This window comes from Phyllobates terribilis, unplaced genomic scaffold, assembly GCF_046119375.1.
Source record: "Phyllobates terribilis strain yellow unplaced genomic scaffold, ASM4611937v1 Scaffold_5__5_contigs__length_657084704, whole genome shotgun sequence".
NCBI classification, from domain to species: Eukaryota; Metazoa; Chordata; class Amphibia; order Anura; family Dendrobatidae; genus Phyllobates; species Phyllobates terribilis.
The window spans coordinates 359,963,862-359,987,278 of NW_027362765.1; the positions used below are offsets into that span (position 1 = coordinate 359,963,862).

The window sequence follows — 23,417 nt, forward strand, 5'->3', positions numbered from 1 at the left end:
ATATTCTTGCATATAGGAGCAGTATTATAGTAGTTATATTCTTGTATATAGGAGCAGTATTATAGTAGTTATATTCTTGTACATAGGAGCAGTATTATAGTAGTTATATTCTTGTACATAGGGGGCAGTATTATAGTAGTTATATTCTTGTACATAGGAGCAGTGTTATAGTAGTTATATTCTTGTACATACAGTACAGACCAAAAGTTTGGACACACCTTCTCATTTAAAGATTTTTCTGCATTTTCATGACTATGAAAATTGTACATTCACATTGAAGGCATCAAAACTATGAATTACCACATGTGGAATTATATACTTAACAAAAAAGTGTGAAACAACTGAAAATATGTCTTATATTCTAGGTTCTTCAAAGTAGCCACCTTTTGCTTTGATGACTGCTTTGCACACTCTTGGCATTCTCTTGATGAGCTTCAAGAGGTAGTCACCGGAAATGGTCTTCCAACAATCTTGAAGGAGTTCCCAGAGATGCTTAGCACTTGTTGGCCCTCTTGCCTTCACTCTGCGGTCCAGCTCACCCCAAACCATCTCGATTGGGTTCAGGTCTGGTGACTGTGGAGGCCAGGTCATCTGGCGTAGAACCCCATCACTCTCCTTCTTGGTCAAATAGCCCTTACACAGCCTGGAGGTGTGTTTGGGGTCATTGTCTTGTTGAAAAATAAATGATGGTGCAACTAAACGCAAACCGGATGGAATAGCATGCCGCTGCAAGATGCTGTGGTATCCATGCTGGTTCAGTATGCCTTCAGTTTTGAATAAATCCCCAACAGTGTCACCAGCAAAGCACCCCTACACCATCACACCTCCTCCTCCATGCTTCACGGTGGGAACCAGGCATGTAGAGTCCATCCGTTCACCTTTTCTCGTCGCACAAAGAGACGGTGGTTGGAACCAAAGATCTCAAATTTGGACTCATCAGACCAAAGCACAGATTTCCACTGGTCTAATGTCCATTCCTTGTGTTCTTTAGCCCAAACAAGTCTCTTCTGCTTGTTGCCTGTCCTTAGCAGTGGTTTCCTAGCATCTATTTTACCATGAAGGCCTGCTGCACAAAGTCTCCTCTTAACAGTTGTTGGAGAGATGTGTCTGCTGCTAGAACTCTGTGTGGCATTGACCCGGTCTCTAATCTGAGCTGCTGTTAAACTGCAATTTCTGAGGCTGGTGACTCGGATAAACTTATCCTCAGAAGCAGAGGTGACTCTTGGTCTTCCTTTCCTGGGGCGGTCCTCATGTGAACCAGTTTCTTTGTAGCGCTTGATGGTTTTTGCAACTTCACTTGGGGACACTTTCAAAGTTTTCCCAATTTTTCGCACTGACTGACCTTCATTTCTTAAAGTAATAATGGACACTCGTTTTTCTCTACTTAGCTGCTTTATTTTTGCCATAATACAAATTAAAACAGTCTATTCAGTAGGACTAACAGCTGTGTATCCACCTGACTTCTGCACAACACAACTGATGGTCCCAACACCATTTATAAGGCAAGAAATCCCACTTATTAAACATGACAGGGCACACCTGTGAAGTGAAAACCATTTCCGGTGACTACCTCTTGAAGCTCATCAAGAGAATGCCAAGAGTGTGCAAAGCAGTTATCAAAGCAAAAGGTGGCTACTTTGAAGAACCTAGAATATAAGACATATTTTCAGTTGTTTCACACTTTTTTGCTAAGTATATAATTCCACATGTGCTAATTCATAGTTTTGATGTCTTCAGTGTGAATGTACAATTTTCATAGTCATGAAAATACAGAAAAATCTTTAAATAAGAAGGTGTGTCCAAACTTTTGGTCTGTACTGTAGGTGCAGTATTATAGCAGTTATATTCTTGTACTTAGGGGCAGTATTATAGTAGTTATATTCTTGTACATAGGAGTAGTATTATAGTAGTTATATTCTTGTACATAGGGGCAGTATTATAGTAGTTATATTCTTGTACATAGGAGTAGTATTATAGTAGTTATATTCTTGTACATAGGGGCAGTATTATAGTAGTTATATTCTTGTACATAGGGAGCATTATTATAGTAGTTATATTCTTGTACATAGGAGCAGTATTATAGTAGTTATATTCTTGTACATAGGGAGCATTATTATAGTAGTTATATTCTTGTACATAGGAGCAGTATTATAGTAGTTATATTCTTGTACATAGGGGGCAGTATTATAGTAGTTATATTCCTGTACATAGGAGCAGTATTATAGTAGTTATATTCTTGTACATAGGAGCAGTATTATAGTAGTTATATTCTTGTACATAGGAGCAGTATTATAGTAGTTATATTCTTGTACATAGGGAGCATTATTATAGTAGTTATATTCTTGTACATAGGAGTAGTATTATAGTAGTTATATTCTTGTACATAGGGGCAGTATTATAGTAGTTATATTCTTGTACATAGGGAGCATTATTATAGTAGTTATATTCTTGTACATAGGAGCAGTATTATAGTAGTTATATTCTTGTACATAGGGGCAGTATTATAGTAGTTATATTCTTGTACATAGGAGCAGTATTATAGTAGTTATATTCTTGTACATAGGAGCAGTATTATAGTAGTTATATTCTTGTACATAGGAGCAGTATTATAGTAGTTATATTCTTGTACATAGGGGCAGTATTATAGTAGCTATATTCTTGTACATAGGGGCAGTATTATAGTAGTTATATTCTTGTACATAGGGAGCAGTATTATAGTAGTTATATTCTTGTACACAGGAGTAGTATTATAGTAGTTATATTCTTGTACATAGGAGCAGTAGTATAGTAGTTATATTCTTGTATATAGGGGCAGTATTATAGTAGTTATATTCTTGTACATAGGAGCAGTATTATAGTAGTTATATTCTTGTACATAGGGGCAGTATTATAGTAGCTATATTCTTGTACATAGGGGCAGTATTATAGTAGTTATATTCTTGTACATAGGGAGCAGTATTATAGTAGTTATATTCTTGTAAACAGGAGTAGTATTATAGTAGTTATATTCTTGTACATAGGAGCAGTATTATAGTAGTTATATTCTTGTATATAGGGGCAGTATTATAGTAGTTATATTCTTGTACATAGGAGCAGTATTATAGTAGTTATATTCTTGTACATAGGGGGCAGTATTATAGTAGTTATATTCTTGTACATAGGAGCAGTATTATAGTAGTTATATTCTTGTACATAGGAGCAGTATTATAGTAGCTTTATTCTTGTACATAGGGGCAGTATTATAGTAGCTATATTCTTGTACATAGGGGCAGTATTATAGTAGTTATATTCTTGTACATAGGAGCAGTATTATAGTAGTTATATTCTTGTACATAGGAGCAGTATTATAGTAGTTATATTCCTGTACATAGGAGCAGTATTATAGTAGTTATATTCCTGTACATAGGGGCAGTATTATAGTAGTTATATTCTTGTACATAGGTGGCAGTATTATAGTAGTTATATTCTTGTACATAGGAGCAGTATTATAGTAGTTATATTCTTGTACATAGGAGCAGTATTATAGTAGTTATATTCTTGTACATAGGGGCAGTATTATAGTAGTTATATTCTTGTACATAGGGACACTATTATAGTAGCTATATTCTTGTACATAGGGGCAGTATTATAGTAGTTATATTCTTGTACATAGGGAGCAGTATTATAGTAGTTATATTCTTGTACACAGGAGTAGTATTATAGTAGTTATATTCTTGTACATAGGAGCAGTATTATAGTAGTTATATTCTTGTATATAGGAGCAGTATTATAGTAGTTATATTCTTGTACATAGGGCCAGTATTATAGTAGTTATATTCTTGTACATAGGAGCAGTATTATAGTAGTTATATTCTTGTACATAGGGGAGCAGTATTATAGTAGTTATATTTTTTTACATAAAGACAGTATTATAGCAGTTATATATTTCTAGCTGACATAGTCAAAATCTTTTGGCCATATAGTAATTTTTTGCAGTGCAAAAATGTGTATGTATCATGATGAAAATATGAGCAATGCATTATTGGTTGTTGCACGTATTCAGACGTTATACATGACATGGTATATGTTTTACATCTTACCCCTTGCTTATTAGTTGCCATTGAATGTGATATGCATAGTCAGGAGATGGGGTGGCCCAACAATAGTTCAGAACGACTTTAAATCTATGTCACAAAAAGAGAAAACATAATAATTAAGTACTATGTAAGAGTAAGAGCATTTTTTTCAATTTTTCAACAATTTTTTTATGGACAATACAGACCAAAAGTTTGGACACACCTTCTCACTTAAAGATTTTTCTGTATTTTGATGACTATGAAAATTGTACATTCACACTGAAGGCATCAAAACTATGAATTACCACATGTGGAATTATATACTTAACAAAAAAGTGTGAAACAACTGAAAATATGTCTTATATTCTAGGTTCTTCAAAGTAGCCACCTTTTGCTTTGATGACTGCTTTGCACACTCTTGGCATTCTCTTGATGAGCTCTACGCATTTTATTTAAGCACATTAATCGATTTCGATCTTTTTGTACCTGTTACTAATTCCTTTGGCTTCGACCCCAGCAAATATATCTGATCCAATGTCTGATGTGTCCACCACAAATGGGGCTTCTCTTTGGGTTGAAAACTTGGCATTCTTTGCAAAAAGAAAAATTCAACAGAAACAACCAACAACACAAAGACAAATAACAATCATTGGAATGATCTACATAGTAGAGGAGGATTGTAATTTGAAAAAATAAAAATGAGAATATATATAGTTTTTTATTGCCCCGCAATAAGACTTTTTAGAGAAATACCATGTTTAAGATAGGACGTAGCTGGGGGATTGTCCTTCTAAGACCATTTACACAACAGCATTGAAGACTGCGTATACCTTTTGCTCTATGTATATGCATCCAAAACAAAAACATTTAGTAGGAGTTTTTAGCTAGAACCAATCTTCTCTTCTGTGATCAGAGAACTAATGTGTTTCTGCTCTAGAATAGTCGACATATTTAAAAGTTTGAATTGGAATTTATCCTTTTACCTCTCACCTTTATATTCCTTGTATGCCCCTCTTTCCAGTCACTTTTCAAAACTATTGAGGCAGCTATGAAATGTGTCTAAAACACATCATAAATTTGTCACACACCATGTCAGTTTTTCACAGCATTCTGGTAATTTTGCCTAGTAAAACTCCCATTCTGAATTTTTCCAAGAGACTATGCCAAAGGTTTCGAGAACAAGGGTCTAATGAAAAGCCGTGAATTGCCAACCCATTCGGTGACAAATGTGTGGATGTTTTTGGATCATTTTGTATCTTGAAAAATTTCCTATGGTTCGATAGATGTGACATGGTGGATTAGAGCTGCCCGCTCTCCTCAGTCCCACAAGCTCGCTGCCTCGGGGTAACCCTGGACTCTGATTTCTCCTTCACACCACATATCCAAGCCCTTTCCACTTCATGCCGACTCCAACTCGAAAATATCTCCCGGATCCGCACATTCCTCAGCCAAGACTCTGCAAAAACACTAGTGCATGCCCTCATCATCTCCCGCCTCGACTACTGCAACCTCCTGCTCTGTGGCCTCCCTTCTAACACTCTGGCCCCTCCAATCTATCCTAAACTCTGCTGCCCGACTAATCCACCAGTCCCCCCGCTATTCCCCAGCCTCTCCCCTCAATCCCTTCACAGGATCCCCATTGCCCAGAGACTCCAGTTCAAGACCCTAACCTTGGCATATAAAGCCATCCACAACCTGTCTCCTCCATATATCTGTGACCTAGTCTCCCGGTACTTACCTGCATGCAACCTCCGATCCTCACAAGATCTCCTGCTCTACTCCCCTCTTATCTCCTCTTCCCACAATCGCATACAAGATTTCTCCCGTGCTTCCCCCCTACTCTGGAACTCTCTACCCCAACATATCAGACTCTCGCCAACCGTGGGAACCTTCAAAAGGAACATGAAGACCCACCTCTTCCGACAAGCCTACAACCTGCAGTAACCACCGCTGCACGACCAGCTCTACCCTCACCTACTGTATCCTCACCCATCCCTTCTAGAATGTGAGCCCTCGCGGGCAGGGTCCTCGCTCCTCCTGCACCAGTCACTGACTCGTTTTGTTGAGATTATTGTAAGTATTTTTTTGCACAGCACCATGGAATAAATGGCACCATAGCAATAATAATAAATAATAATAATAATTAATTAGAGTTTCCAGGATTAGAAAACATGGTGGCTTCCTTCTAAAACAGTACTACACCTGTCCATAGGACCATGTTCCTGGGGAAGGAGCAACTGAGCCAGAGACCATGATCCAGGATAAGGGCCAACTGAGCCAAACACTAAGATCTAAGGGAAGGGATGACTGATACAGAGACTACAATGCAGGGAAGAGGCAACTAAGTCAAATACCAAGATCCGGGGGTAGGGGCAACTGAGCCACAGACTAAGATCCAGACGAAGGGGCAATTGAGACATAGACCAAGATCCAGGTGAAGGGCCAACTGAGGAAGAAACAAAGATACAGGGGTAGGGTCAACTAAGCCAGAAACCAAGATCCAGGGAATGGCCGACTGAGCCAGAAACCAAGATTTAGGGGAAGGGCCAACTGAGGAAGGAACAAAGATCCAGGGGAAGGGCCAACTGAGCTAGAAACCAAGATCCAGGGGAAGGGCCAACTGAGCCAGAAACCAAGATCCAGGGGAAGGGCCAACTGAGGAAGAAACAAAGATACAGGGGTAGGGTCAGCTGAGACAGAAACCAAGATCCAGGGAAGGGCCGACTGACCCAGAAACCAAGATTTAGGGGAAGGGTCAACTGTGACAGAGACCAAGATCCAGGGCGTCAGGGATTATGCACACGCACGATCCCGATTACTCACTACGTAGCTATCGGCAAGGGAGCAGTGAGCGTATGGCATACACACCTCCGAATTCCAACACATGGAATATATGTATATGCCCCCGTACGATCGCTGTCAGCTTCATGATAACCCAAGAAAGATTATTGCTGCCACCACCAATCAGTTTTAAAATACAATACAGGCCTGACTGGACTCCTGCTTTCTGGTATAATGTGGCTTCGGGGGAGGAACGATTACAGAGCAAAAGAAACAGAACTATTACATTTTATATTTAGTCCAAAGGGAGGCAGTGTTTATGAAAAAATATACAAAAAATTTTACAAAGGGGGACAAAACAATACAGCATATACAGTTACACAAAATAAAAGGGATTAATAGAAGAACTTACAAGACCGGTCGCAGAGACCAGTTTAGCTGGAGGGAAGCGCTCCAATGGATCGTTATGGAACAGGACCCCTGCTTACACAAATATGTATCTCCCGACATGAGTATAGACCCATATTCAGCTTGATGTTTTATGTCGAAGGAGGCCTCTGCCCACACACTTCCCTGTGATGACCTCACTTGAGCTGGTCTCCACCCTGCATGGTTTTATTACATTTCTAATTTCTGTGATAACTCCTCCCTAGTTGATCGCAGAAGTTTGCAAGTGATGCCGTATTTTTTATTGTAATTTTACCTTTACTTCGGAGCACACATGACATGGCTGCTGTCCGTTATTTTTGTGTTCTTGCGTTACAGCTCACCGGGAGGGCTCACAGATATGGAAAAATATGCCTACTGTTCCTTAGCTAGCCCCACCTTTAAAAATATGTATCCCATCACAATCGGAATTATAGAACTTCCAATATTGCATACTTCATGTCGGTGCCTATGAGTCTGCCTGATGTCTTGTGATTAAAGGAGAGTGCAAATGAGAATGACCCGGCTATTGTACGGAGTGTGATAGCTTCCCTTTGAAGTCTTAACGAGATGTTTCCCATTCCTTTCAGTCTCTGGCCCATATGTTCAAAGGTGTCTATTCGTCACCCATGTCTCTCCATTTGGTATGGTAACTAGCCTGGATAATTGCGTTTGCCACTTCTTGTGTGTACTGCCATTTGCATAGAGACTGCTCCTTAGATTGCTAGCTCTTGTCCGTTGCAAATGGTATAGGGGATGGGGAAGAGTGAGAGGGATTTCAGAGGGAGAGAGAGATTTTTAATATTTTCTATGATACAGGGGTAGGGCCAAGTGAGCCAGAAACCAAGATCCAGGTGAAGGACCGACTGAGCCAGAAACCAAGACCCAGGAGAATTGCCAACTGAGACAGAAACCAAGATCCAGGAGAAGGGCCAACTGAGCCAGAAACCAAGATCCAGGAGAAGGGCCAACTGAGCCAGAAACCAAGATCCAGGAGAAGGGCCAACTGATCCAGAAACCAAGATCCAGGAGAAGGGCCAACTGATCCAGAAACCAAGATCCAGGGGAAGTGCCGTCTGAGACAGAAATGAAGATCCAGGGGAAGTGCCAACTGAGACAGAAACCAAGATCCAGGGGAAGTGCCAACTGAGACAGAAACCAAGATCTAGCTGAAGGGCCAACTGCGACATAAACCAAGATCCAGGGGAAGTGCCAACTGCGACAGAAACCAAGATCCAGGGGAAGGGCCAACTGAGACAGAATCCAAGATCCAGGTGAAGGGCCAACTGAGGCAGAAACCAAGATCCAGGAGAAGGGACAACAGAGACAGAAACCAAGATCCAGGAGAAGGGCCAACTGAGACAGAAACCAAGATCGAGGGGAAGGGCCAACTGAGACAGAAACCAAGGTTCGGGGGAAGGACCAACTGAGACAGAGACCAAGATCATGTAACATTGCAACTCAAATCTACCCACTTCAATGAAGCAGAGCAGACATCCCAGACAGAACCTATGGACAGATGTGATGGTGCTTCTGGAAGAAGGCAGGCATGTTTTTCTAATCTTTGACAACCTTATGGACGTTCATTTTCTGTTACAAAACTTTCCCTAAAAATAAGGTGATTGCAGTTTATCCTGCGTCTTAGAATCCAATTAGCAGCTGTAACCTGTCGTAAACTAGGCAGAAAGTGTTCAATATCCCTGCAGTGCCCCCGCAGGAGAAAAGTTGCATTATACTTTCCAATTAATAGCACTAGAGTGTTGAGCATTTTATTGAAAGAAACTCTTTTTGTAGCTGTTTCTGCTCTACAGACTGATGAAGGACAAACAAAGGACCACCAATTATTTTACAAATGAAACAAACCATTAAAAATAGAAATGCCCGGCATGAGCCAAGGAAAAGGCAATGATGCGGGTGGAGGTGAGGAGGGGGACGTTTGAAAGACTCACAGAGTAGAAATTGAGGGACAATGTGCTTTCAAATGATCCCGAACTCCCATTCTTCACATGGACTGTGGCTACTCTAGAAGAAGGAAAAAAATATGTAAGACTGAAACATACATGAGTGGAAGACGCCTGGGGGATTAATACTCAATATGTGGCAGAAGTTGAGGAGCAAACTTACCTTTGGTCAAAGGCAGCATGGCTGACCAGGTAATTGGACTGATAAGTGCAGGTAAAAGTGTAATTCACCGGCTGGCTTTTGACGATCAGGGTGCTGTCATTGGAAACTATCGAGTTGTAAAAATGGTAGATTGGGTTCTTGAACTGGAAGAAAAATCAAAGTCGCTTACTGGTCCTTATATATAGAAGAATATTACATTTTGAACATTTTTAACAATGCTTTACAATATCTACATGCATGTTCCGGTACTTTGGTGTAAATATATATTATATGGCCAAAAATATGGAGAAGTCCCTGACCAACTGATTGTTAGATATTCCATATCGAATTTATGGTCATTAATATGGAATATGATTGTCTTTGTGGCTTTACCAGTCTCCACCTTTGTGACTCTTTGAAGTCACACAAGTTCCTCCACGACAAATTAGTCACCACATTTATTTATGGATCTTTGTGCCAGTGGGTAACTTTGTTAGTGGTTCACCTGGTGATCTGGGTCAGGGTGAGCAGCACGGGCTGGAGGCGATAATGCAGAGGCTCTCAGTTTGCTGTTCGGCATGGGTATCAGTGACAACTAAGACAACAGGGAGTGCAGTACAACAGATGGGCATGCAGGGATGGAAGTACTAGCTGCAGCTGGACCAGATGTGTGAGCTGAATAGGAACAGAGGAGATGTTTAGGTATCTTGCTTGCTGAAGTGCAGTTGCACACTGGAATAACAGCTGTACAGGGAAACTGGTAACTTGCTTGCAGAGATCTGTTTACTCACAGGAATAACAGATTAGTCAACGTGGAAAGCATCATGATAGCAGAGACAATCTTTTTAGCATAAAGTTACACAACCGGACCGAGAGTGCTAGCACTAGGAATTGCTGGAATGAGGTTAGTAGTATTAACTGGTTGCTGGATTGCAGACAGGAGTAGCTGGGAAGATGATTCCACACTTGGCTGGAGCAAAGTCTAAAGGAAGATGAGACTAACTCCAGGAAAAGAATGTGGAAGCAGTGTGCTATATTTCCTGAATACTAAAGCAGGAGAAGGTGCCTGAGCTGGACTTTAAAGACTTTGCATGGTGACATTGATCGTGCCATTACAATAACCCAGACTAGAATACAGTGAGGAAGTAAAACCCGGCACTGGAGCCAGGACTGCTGAGCAAGACAATAAAAGTGTCAGTTTTTCAAAGTGTTTTAACATTACTGGAAAAAAGGGGCCAAAACACTAAAAAAAAGAACCCAACTACTATTGCAACATTCTCCTCTTCAACTACATTGTAAATCAGGCACTTTGCATTCTGGATCGGAGGTAATTCTCCGGGCATCCACCAAACCAATATTCATCTATTAGATAATGAGATTCAATTCTTCACTTCAGAAAAGAGGTGTCCACTGCTCCGGAGTCTAATAACAATGTGCTTTACGCCATCCAGCTGACATCTGGCATTGTGTATGGTGATGTTAGGCTTGTTTGGGGTGGGTCCATCATGGAAACAGTTGAGGTTAAGCCCCCGATGCTCATTTCTTGTGCTCATCTTACTAGCAGAGGCTGCTTGGAGCTCTGCGGTGACCAATGTACCATAGGGTTGACACTTTCCAAAACTAGGTGACAAGGACATCCTATAATAGTGCCATGGAGCCACTTAGCTCCTCAGTATGACCCACACTACTCCAAAGGCAAGCTTTTATGGAGACTGTGTGGCCGTGCACTGACTTACATGTTCTTGTTTGTAATAAATGTGGCCAGGACTGCGGAGTCGGAGTCAGAGGTTTGGCTTACTGACTCCACAGCCCTGGATGTAGCTGAACGATCTGAACTTAATACTTAGAAACGGGGTTCACATACTTTTGACCAAATAGTATAAACCATGACGAGGAATACCAATAAGCTTGTTCCCATACAATTACTGGCATTGAGTGTGGCTGTCAGTCTCAGATACACATCTGTATTATTGGCGGCGATCAGAGAATGCTCCAATCTCTGCTGTTTAACCCCTTGTAAACTGAATTTAGTATATCCCAACATAAGTCTATAAACATTATTATATTTGGCTGAATTTATTTAAATTTATTTTATATTAAAATGATTGAATTTTCATTTTCATTGTCCCTATAACATACATTTTAACCTTAATATAAATGTACCTCAATTAAAAATCTACAACTGGTTGGTCCTACAATGAAATGTCCTTACACAAATAAAGTGTGGCAATAACAGGACCTCCAGGAATGTTGAGAAAAAAAATATCTGCAACACAAAATTCTAACCAATGCTTAATTTTTATGATATAACCTTTCAAATCCCCTACTTTAATAGTCATGATAAGATCCTGGCTTCCTGCAGCCACCACTAGAGGGAGCTCAGGAGCTTACTGAATACTGATTATACATTGAATTCAGTAATAACACAGAATGCAGGAATCTCATGAGCTCCTCCTAGTGGTGGTTTCAAAATGACAGTAGGTCGTAATTGGTGCCAGAACCTTAAGGAGTGAACCATTAAATTAAAATATGGCATTAGATCTAAATTAAGATTAATACTTCTACTGTCTGGAATATTACATTATTTCTCTATTTGTTTGCTATGCAATGAAATTCACTATTTATTTTACTATTGGTGAATTTTCTTTTACTTTAAAAATCTACGTTTCAAACATTTATCATACACCCGTTAAAACCGTTTGAGTAAAATTTAGATTAGAAAAAAAAAAAATCTAATTTATTTTTGAAAAATCTTAAAAAAATAAAGAATTTATCAAATAAAAGAATTTATGAATAAAAAATATCACTCACATCAGATTGTGTTCCACAATAGGATTTATTCCTTGGAGATAAATCAGGAATGGTGAACTGATAATAACCGGACTCGATAATTCCATTATAACACACCCCACCGAGCGCCAGCTGGTTGATCTCCCATCCATACGGGCACTCAGGAATTTTAGCCACAATAGATTTAGGATAACAATGAACAATAATCACATCTGGAAGACAAACGGTGACAAAATGAGATTATTCCAAATTCACTAATTAAAAAAATAAAATTATTTTATATTTTCGAGTATTTTTTTTTTATTATTTTGCCATTTTTGTGATATTTATTGATAAATATCTATTGCTATGAAAAAATAAAAATAGCAACAAAAAGGAATTAAGTAGTTCAAAAATATATGTAACATCATAGCTATTTACTAACTGAAGCGTGACAAGTTTAATGGCCTCTGAAGAATTATATTTTCATGCAGTTTTTCATTATTTTTTTTTTCAAATAATCACAGATTAACTAATAAATACTGTAACATATAAACAGGAACAAAGGGTGTGAAAAAGTCAAATGACTTTGGACCTTAAGAGTTTGTTCACACATAGCATTTTTTATGTGTTTTCATTTGTGAAAAAGAAAATGCAACATTTTAGAAGAACAGCAAAATGAATAAGATTTCTAACATTTCAATATTTTTCCTTTAATTTTTTGACCTGTCGTACATTTTTAAAAAAGTTAATTATTTCATTGGATTTGCTACAGATTTTCCCCATTAACATGGCTTTGTTACACGAAAAACAAAAACCTCCTAAAAACCCAGTAAGTGTGAACATACTCTAAAGTATCTGGTACTTGCCTGCTTTATTGGGAACACACTTTCCTGCAGAGCTTGCAATCAGGACAGAAAACGTAGTGAGAGTAAAAAGCAACATTTCGTCAAGAATGATTTGCAAAACAAAAAAAAAACTATCAAAAGAGAAACCAGAAGGCAAACAAATCTCCGGGGTCTCACAAAACAAGGACGACCGGCTGGGATCTCGCCATCTCTTCTCTGTATCTGTAAGAATGCTGAAAAAGACGACAAATAATAATAATATTCATTATTTATAGAGCGCCAACATATTCCTCAGAACTTTACAAGATAAACGAATTATTCTTTGTAAGAAAGTAAAAGAACGCAAATTTCCATGAAAAAGCATAAATGTAAAATCGTGACCTTGGACAGAGAAAATAAAATGTACAAATAAGCATTGAATAATAATAATAATAATAATATTTATTCATTTATATAGCACTATTAATTCCATAGTGCTTTACATACATTTGCAACACTGTCCCCATTGGGGCTCACAATCTAAACAATGAATAAGAAAACTCTGTGTCAATCCGACTCTGATAAAGACTTGGTGATAAATACTTGGTGGTAAAGTTGTACAGCGAAAAAAAAAAAACACACACCTTGGGGGGCGATTTAATTACAATGTTTGTATATTTGAATAGATGATGATTCTTTGCTGTACAAGCAGTTAGACTGGATTCTTCACTTTAAATGCAGTAAGACTATACATCAGGCATGTCAAAATTAAAAGTTTGCACAAAGTCACAGCCAACCTTGATCTTTATTAAAAAATGTCTACAATTGAGGAAGATTTTCCTTATCAAATATAACGATGATGTTTTTCATTTGGAAACAAATTTAAAGGGGTTGTCCCCCTGACAAAGTACATTTACTTAACAGATCTTAGAATAAAACATTGGAATAATATAATGTTATGTAAGAGCAGTAAAAAGCATATGGCCCAATGGCTTAATATAAATATGTAATAACAAAGGATAAAACACCTTGAATAATACAGGTAATAAAGTATGATACCAACAAGTTCCCCCCAAACACAGTATAATACCCCCACAGTGAATTCCTCCACAGTATCCTTCACACGCACAGTATGGTGACCCTACTGTACCCCCCTCCGCTCAACTCCTGGCAAAGTATGGCAACGCCATCACAGTATGATTCCCCACTGTAATCCCCACACAGCCCTCCACACAGTATAATGGGCCCCACATAGTCCTCCATACAGAATAATGGGCCCCACACAGTCCTACATACAGTATAATGGCCCCACATAGTCCTCCATACAGTATAATGGCCCCACATAGTCCTCCATACAGTATAATGGCCCCACATAGTCCTCCATACAGAATAATGGCCCCACATAGTCCTCCATACAGTATAATGGGCCCCACATAGTCTACCATACAGTATAATGGCCCCACATAGTCCTCCATACAGAATAATGGGCCCCACATAGTCCTACATACAGTATAATGGCCCCACATAGTCATCCATACAGAATAATGGCTCCACATAGTCCTCCATACAGTGTAATTGGTCCCACATAGTCCTCCATACAGTAAAATGGCCCCACATAGTCCTCTATACAGTTTAATGGCCTCACATAATCCTCCATACAGTATAATATTCCCCACATAGTCCTCCATACAGAATAATGACCCCATATAATGCTCCATACAGTATAATATTCCCCACATAGTCCTCCATACAGAATAATGGGCCCCACATAGTCTTCCATACAGTAAAATGGGCACCACATAGTCATCCATACAGTATAATGGCCCCACATAGTCCCCCATACAGTAAAAGGGGCCCGACATAGTCCCCCATGCAGTATAATGGCCCCACATAGTCCTCCATACAGTAAAATGGGCCCCACATAGTCCTCCATACAGTATAATGCCCCACATAGTCCTCCATATAGAATAATGGGCCCCACATAGTCCTCCATACAGTATCATGGGCCCCACATAGTCCTCCATACAGTATAATGGCCCCACATAGTCCTCCATACAGTATAATGGGCCCCACATAGTCATCCATACAGTATAATAGCCCCACAAAGTCATCCATACAGTATAATGACCCCACATAGTCCTCCATACAGTAAAATGGGCCCCACATAGTCCTCCATACAGTATAATGGCCCCACATAGTCCTCCATACAGTATATTGGCCCCACATAGTCCTCCATACAGTATAATGGGCCCCACATAGTCCTCCATACAGTATAATGGTCCCACATAATCCTACATACAGTACAATGGCCCCACATAGTCCTCCATACAGTATAATGGCCCACATAGTCCTCCATATAGTAAAAAAGGCCCCACATAGTCCTCCATACAGCATAATGGGCCCCACATAGTCCTCCATACAGTATAATGGCCCCACATAGTCCTCCATACAGTATAATGACCCCACATAGTCCTCCATACAGCATAATGGCCCCACATAGTCCTCCATACAGTATAATGGGCCCCACATAGTCTTCCATACAGTGTAATGGGCCCACATAGTTCTCCATACAGAGTAATGGGCTCCACATAGTCCTCCGTACAATATAATGGCCCCACATAGTCCTCCATACAGTATAATGGGCCCCACATAGTCCTCCATACAGTATAATGGGCCCACATAGTCCTCCATACAGTATAATGGCCCCACATAGTCCTCCATAGAGTATAATGGGCCCCACATAGTCCACCATACAGTATAATGGCCCCACATAGTCCTCCATACAGAATAATGGGCCCCACATAGTCCTACATACAGTATAATGGCCCCACATAGTCATCCATACAGAATAATGGCCCCACATAGTCCTCCATACAGTGTAATTGGTCCCACATAGTCCTCCATACAGTAAAATGGCCCCACATAGTCCTCTATACAGTTTAATGGCCTCACATAATCCTCCATACAGTATAATGGGCCCCACATAGTCCTCCATACAGTATAATGGCCCCACATAGTCCTCCATACAGTATAATGGCCCCAAATAGTCCTCCATACAGTATAATGGCCCCAAATAGTCCGCCATACAGTATAATGGACCCCACATAGTCCTCCATACAGTATAATGGCCCCACATAGTCCTCCATACAGAATAATGGCCCCACATAGTCCTCCATACAGTATAATGGCCCCACATAGTCCTCCATACAGTATAATGGCCCCACATAGTCCTCCATACAGAATAATGGGCCCCACATAGTCCTCCATACAGTATAATGGCCCCACATAGTCCTCCATACAGTATAATGGGCCCCACATAGTCCTCCATACAGTATAATGGCCCCACATAGTCCTCCATACAGTATAATGGGCCCCACATAGTCCTCCATACAGTATAATGGCCCCACATAGTCCTCCATACAATACTAGAGAAGAGAGAGAGGATTCAAAAATATCTAAACAAACTGGAGCTGTGGGCAGCAACTAACAGAATGTTTTTGTTCTTTTTTTAATAAAGAGAAATGCAAAGTACTACATCTGGGCAAGAAAAATGAAAAAGCATATACAAAATGGGAGGAATAGGGCTAAGCAAAATCACATGAGAAAAAGACTTGGGTATACTAATAGATCACAGACTGCACATGAGTCAACAGTGTGATGCAGCAGCAAAAAAGGCAAATACAATTCTGGGATGTATAAAGAGAAGCATCGAGTTTAGATCACGTGAAGTAATTATCCCCCTCTACTCCTCCTTGGTCAGGCTTCATCTAGTATACTGTGTCCAGTTCTGGGCACCACATCTTAAAAAACACATTGAAAAGCTGGAGCAAGTTCAGAGAAGGGCGACCGGGATAATGAACGGAAAGCAAACTATGTCCTATGAGGAACGGTTAAAGGATCTGGGAATGTTTTTAGCTTTCAAAAGAGAAGACTGAGAGGAGACTTAATAGCTGTCTACAAATATCTGAAAGGCTGTCACAGTGTAGAGGGATCAGGTTTACTCTCATTTGCACATGGAAACACTAGAAGCAATGGGATGAAACTGAAAGGGAGAAGATACAGATTAGATATTAGAAAAAACATTTTGACAGTAATTGTGATCAATGAGGGGAACAGGCGGCCACGAGAGGTGGCGAGGTCTCCTTCAATGGACGTCTTCACACTAGGACTGGACAGACATCTGTCTGAGATGGTTTAGAGACTCCTGCATTGAGCCGGGGGTTGGACACGAGGACCCCAGAGGTTCCTTCCAACTATAACATTCTTGGATTCTTTATTTTACTCACAGTGAGATTACGAATTCTATACTGGACAAGTAGTGATATTATGGATTCTTTACTTTATGAGCAGTAACACTATAAATTATTTACTTTATTGTATGAGCAGTGAGACTAGACCCTTTAATGTATAAGTAGTCAGACTGGATTCTTTATTGTACAAGCAGTAAAACTATGGATTATTTAGTGTACAAGCAGTGAGACTATATATTATCTACTGCATGAGACTATGAGCACTGAGCTTAGACTCTTTGCTATACATTCAGTGAATCTCTGGATTCTTTACTGTATGAGTAGTGAGACTATGGATTATTTATTTTACAAGCAGTGAGACTAAGCAGTCTTTACTGTACAAGCAGTGATACTATAGATTGTTTACTGAATTAACAGTGAGATTATGGATTCTTTAATATACGAGTAGTGAGACTGGATTCTTTATGAGTAATGAGATTATGGATTCTTTACTGTACAAGCAGTGAAACTATAGTTATTTTCATGGTACAAGTAGTGAGACTATGGATTCTTTAGTACAAGCAGTGAGACTAAGCAGTATTGTACAAGCAGTGAGACTATGGATTATTTACTGTATTAGTAGTGAGACTATGGCTTCTTTACTATAGCAGTGAGGCTATGGTTTATTTGCTTTACAAACAGTAAGCATAAAGAGTGTTTAGTGTAAAAGTAGTGAGACTGCAGATTCAATACTGTACAAGCAGTGAGACTATGGATTATGTACTGTATTAGTAGTGATATTATGGATTATGTACTGTATTAGTAGTGATATTATGGATTATGTACTGTATTAGTAGTGATATTACAGATTATGTACTGTATTAGTAGTGATATCACAGATTATTTACTGTATTAGTAGTGATATTATGGATTATGTACTGTATTAGTAGTGATATTACGGATTATTTACTGTATTAGTAGTGATATTACAGATTATGTACTGTATTAGTAGTGATATTACGGATTATATACTGTAATAGTAGTGATATTACGGATTATTTACTGTATTAGTAGTGATATTACGGATTATTTACTGTATTAATAGTGGTATTACGGATTATGTACTGTATTAGTAGTGATATTACAGATTATTTACTGTATTAGTAGTGATATTACGAATTATTTACAGTATTAGTAGTGATATTACAGATTATTTACTGTATTAGTAGTGATATTATGGATTATTTACTGTATTAATAGTGATATTACAGATTATTTACTGTATTAGTAGTGATATTACGGATTATTTACTGTATTAGTAGTGATATTATGGATTATGTACTGTATTAGTAGTGATATTACAGATTATTTACTGTATTAGTAGTGATATTACGAATTATTTACAGTATTAGTAGTGATATTACAGATTATTTACTGTATTAGTAGTGATATTACGGATTATTTACTGTATTAGTAGTGATATTATGGATTATGTACTGTATTAGTAGTGATATTACAGATTATTTACTGTATTAGTAGTGATATTATGGATTATGTACTGTATTAGTAGTGATATTACGGATTATTTACTGTATTAGTAGTGATATTATGGATTATGTACTGTATTAGTAGTGATATTACAGATTATTTACTGTATTAGTAGTGATATTATGGATTATGTACTGTACTAGTAGTGATATTACAGATTATTTACTGTATTAGTAGTGATATTATGGATTATGTACTGTATTAGTAGTGATATTACGGATTATTTACTGTATTAGTAGTGATATTATGGATTATGTACTGTATTAGTAGTGATATTACAGATTATTTACTGTATTAGTAGTGATATTATGGATTATTTACTGTATTAGTAGTGATATTAAGGATTATTTACTGTATTAGTAGTGATATTATGGATTATTTACTCTATTCACACATTGTTACTTACTTGTTTAATTCAGGGAGTCTTGGTCCAGGTGCTCATGGCTTCTCATTCCCATAGACATGACCTAAGAGACTAAGCTGAGTCTCTCCTGTGAACCATCTGATTGTCACTGCGCCGATCTCGCCTCTTTTATAGTCTAGAGGAAAAATAGGATCGTTCTTCTCCAGATAATTGTCAGCTGCCAATAAAGATCTAGTGTTCAGCATCTACGTTCTGGACGGATACATTCCCCAGGATCTGACAAAAGCCAAAGTATGTTACATGCATGAAGTTCCTACCTGTGCAGGGCGGAATCTCTCCATCATGAAATTTATAACTATTTGAAATAAATAATTTAAAAAAAAGCTACAAATGTAAAATTCCCCCCCAGTGTCCTAATGCTGCTCTTCTTGGTCTTTGATTACAAGCTGCTAGAACGTGACCATTGCAGAAATCACTCAGTGTTCATAGACTACTACTGACATCATGACTTCTATTGTTGAAAGGTGATGCCAGTAGTTCGGTATAGTGAGTGCAGCTCTGGAGTATAATACAGGAGGTAACTCAGGATCAGTAATGTAATGTATGCACACACTTACTGCACCAGCAGAATAGTGAGTGCAGCTCTGGAGTATAATACAGGATGTAACTCAGGATCAGTAATGTAATGTATGTACACAGTGACTGCACCAGCAGAATAGTGAGTGCAGCTCTGGAGTATAATACAGGAGGTAACTCAGGATCAGTAATGTAATGTATGTACACAGTGACTGCACCAGCAGAATAGTGAGTGCAGCTCTGGAGTATAATACAGGATGTAACTCAGGATCAGTAATGTAATGTATGCACACAGTGACTCCACCAGCAGAATAGTCAGTGCAGCTCTGGAGTATAATACAGGATGTAACTCAGAATCAGAAATGTAATGTATGTACACAGTGACTGCAGCAGCAGAATAGTGAGTGCAGTTCTGGAGTATAATACAGGATGTAACTCAGGATCAGTAATGTAATGTATGTACACAGTGACTGCACCAGCAGAACAGTGAGTGCAGCTCTGGAGTATAATACAGGATGTAACTCAGGATCAGTAATGTAATGTATGTACACAGTGACTGCACCAGCAGAATAGTGAGTGCAGCTCTGGAGTATAATGCAAGAGGTAACTCAGGATCAGTAATGTAATGTATGTACACAGTGACTGCACCAGCAGAATAGTGAGTGCAGCTCTGGAGGATAATACAGGAGGTAACTCAGGATCAGTAATGTAATGTATGCACACAGTGACTCCACCAGCAGAATAGTGAGTGCAGCTCTGGAGTATAATACAGGAGGTAACTCAGGATCAGTAATGTAATGTATGTACACAGTGACTGCACCAGCAGAATAGTGAGTGCAGCTCTGGAGTATAATACAGGATGTAACTCAGGATCAGTAATGTAATGTATGTACACAGTGACTGCACCAGCAGAATAGTGAGTGTAGCTCTGGAGTATAATACAGGATGTAACTCAGGATCAGTAATGTAATGTATGTGTGGCACCCCAGGGGTCTGGTTTCCACAGTAATGCAATGTTATGTCTGAGAGCAGGTGGGAGGTCTCTTGGTCAGGAATCCTATGCATGCCACACCTCCTGCCCAGTCCTGGGAGGGGAAGAACTTCCCCTATATAAACCTGGGGCTGAGGCAGGGTTAGGGAGTTCAGAGGGAGAGTGCAGCCAGGAGGGCTGACAGGGAGCTGTGGCTCCGGCTGGGCCCAGCTCCTGGGCCATGCCAGAAGTAGAGAAGAGAAGCAGCATAGGAAGAAACAACAGGAGCTCTGTGGGAGCAGTGTTACAAAGAGTCAGGGGCTGGCAGCTGCAGAGCTCGCCCTGACTGAGAAGATTTCTTACCGGACCCGGAGTCCGAGGCTGTGGGGACTAACTCCTACCCAGCAGCAGAATCCGTCAGGCAGGGGATTTCAGGTCCTCTGGCCAAGAAACCCAAAGGCACGGTCATACGCATGGGACCAGCACCGCCGTCGTGGAGCGGAAGCTACTAGAAGGCCCCGAGTCACCGGCCATACGGGTGAGCACCACACGGTACACTCAGGGATGTGGGCTACTTATACTCGCTTCTAGCAAGGTAGCCAGAAGAGTATCGTTAGTTTGGGAGGCCTACAACTCCGCCTGGCCAGGGGAGATCCCATCTGCTCAAGGACTGACCAGGCCCCAACCGCTAGCCAGTACTCCGGGAGGGTCTATCTTTGTCACCAGTAAAGACCCTGAACTACACCGCATCGTCTCTGAGTGGTTCCTGCTACCCCCATCATCCACGTCGGCTGCCCTGAGGCCATACCCCTCCCGTTGGGGGTTATACCATCCACGCTGCACCATCCTTCCACCGGCCTCAGCGGTCTGCCCTGCAGCGGCAGCTCCATAGCTGCATTCAACGGGTGGCGTAGTCGTCCATCATCTACCGCTGATACAGCGCCACTTAGTCTGACTACCTGGGCACGGACCGGATCACCGCCACGAGACTACAACCCTCAACAGATCCGGCTCCGGGTATGCTCCCATGCGTGCAATGCCGCGCGACGAAGGCCCAGGGGTGCGTCAACTTTTGGCGTAGTCGGCAGGATTTCGTGCCCGCAACCACCGGGTACTGCATGCCTGAAAAAGACTGTTCAAACTTACCTGTGGTGAAGATTCCCGCCATCAGTGGAGTTTTCCCGCCATCCGGCGCCATCTTCGGCCTTCTTCCCGCCATACGTGGAGTTTTCCCGCCATTGGACGCCATCTTGAGGACGCCGCGCGGGAAGAAGAGGGGCGTGGACTCCGAAAGCGCGCGAGAACTGAAGCCCCGCCTCACGTCCGGACGTTGCATAAGGTCCTGGAAGGAGCCCAGCAGACGCCGACGTCACAGGAGCGCGACGGAAGGTCCTCAACCCTGACGATCCACTGCGGAGCCGCGGCCTACGGAAGAGGATCATCGCAAAGTAGGCCACGGTCCACTAGGGGGGAGAAGGATGTCGGATACGGAGGAAAGCTTCACCGCTTCAACCCCCGCCAGCGCCAGCGCTGCTGCAGTCATGCCTTTTACCATGCCCTATATCCCGGGAGCAGCCTGGCTACCCCAATACTCAGGGGAGTCACATACCCTGAATGACTTTAGTGAAAAGCTGGATAGCCTCTTCCAGGTGTACCCCCTCACAGAAGAGCAAAAAGTGAGCATCCTGGTGGCCCAATTAACCGGGGCAGCCCAAAGGGAGGTAAAGTCCTGGCCACCTGGGAGGAGGACTGTCGCAGAGATACTAACCCAGCTAACCGAGGAGGAGCTGCAGTACTACCAATACGAGGAAAGCCAAGAGGACCCGGACGGGTCTGAGGACTACCCTCAGGAGAGAGCACAAAGAGGACATAGCTACTGAAGGGAAGTAGCGTGAATAAAGAGCTGTAAATAGTTACCCGTAAGGGTACAAGGACTGCTGCTAATTAAAATATGGTCCCCGTTGGGATTAATGAATTGTTCCCCATGTGCCCCTATCTTAAAACAGGCTGAGGACTGTGAGCAGCCATCCCTTATTCCCACTGACCGAGGACTGAGAGCGGTCGTTCTTTCCCTCTACCTGGCCGAGGACTGAGAGCGGCCATATCTTGTAAATAATTATGTGTTTCTAGTTATTTCTAGGAGTCCTTGGTGGATTTACCGGGAATCCTTTGTACATAGTTGGAGCGTAACCTAGGAATGGACTAAAGACTGTTAAGGACTCGGGGCAGGACAGACCCCTACCTGGTTACGTCTCCCTGTTTTGGTGAAATGGACACCTTGCTTTTCTTCAAAACTGCACCCGGTTGCGGACACGCCGTGACCACCTTTATGTGTTTCTTTATTGTATTGTTATTGTTATACCCTGTTATGTCTTTCTAAAAAAATATGTTTAGTCCCGGAGTACTAAATTTCACTAGGGGGGAATGTGGCACCCCAGGGGTCTGGTTTCCACAGTAATGCAATGTTATGTCTGAGAGCAGGTGGGAGGTCTCTTGGTCAGGAATCCTATGTATGCCACACCTCCTGCCCAGTCCTGGGAGGGGAAGGACTTCCCCTATATAAACCTGGGGCTGAGGCAGGGTTAGGGAGTTCAGAGGGAGAGTGCAGCCAGGAGGGCTGACAGGGAGCTGTGGCTCCGGCTGGGCCCAGCTCCTGGGCCATGCCAGAAGTAGAAGAAGAGAAGCAGCATAGGAAGAAACAACAGGAGCTCTGTGGGAGCAGTGTTACAAAGAGTCAGGGGCTGGCAGCTGCAGAGCTCGCCCTGACTG

The 23,417-nt window shown here is 40.9% G+C and overlaps 1 protein-coding gene across 1 annotated transcript in view; it reads right to left on the reverse strand.

Annotated features, from left to right (window-relative positions):
• Positions 1 to 13,079, reverse strand: part of TECTB (tectorin beta) — a 54,508-nt gene extending 41,429 nt beyond the window's left edge. Inside the window, exons 1-6 of the mRNA XM_073681274.1 lie at positions 13,004 to 13,079; positions 12,177 to 12,367; positions 9,387 to 9,529; positions 9,212 to 9,284; positions 4,542 to 4,645; positions 4,080 to 4,163 (exon numbers count right to left, since the gene is read on the reverse strand). Of these exons, the coding sequence (XP_073537375.1) occupies positions 4,080 to 4,163; positions 4,542 to 4,645; positions 9,212 to 9,284; positions 9,387 to 9,529; positions 12,177 to 12,367; positions 13,004 to 13,079 (671 nt within the window). The remainder of the gene's footprint in view (positions 1 to 4,079; positions 4,164 to 4,541; positions 4,646 to 9,211; positions 9,285 to 9,386; positions 9,530 to 12,176; positions 12,368 to 13,003) is intronic.
• Between the last annotated feature and the right edge of the window lie 10,338 nt (positions 13,080 to 23,417).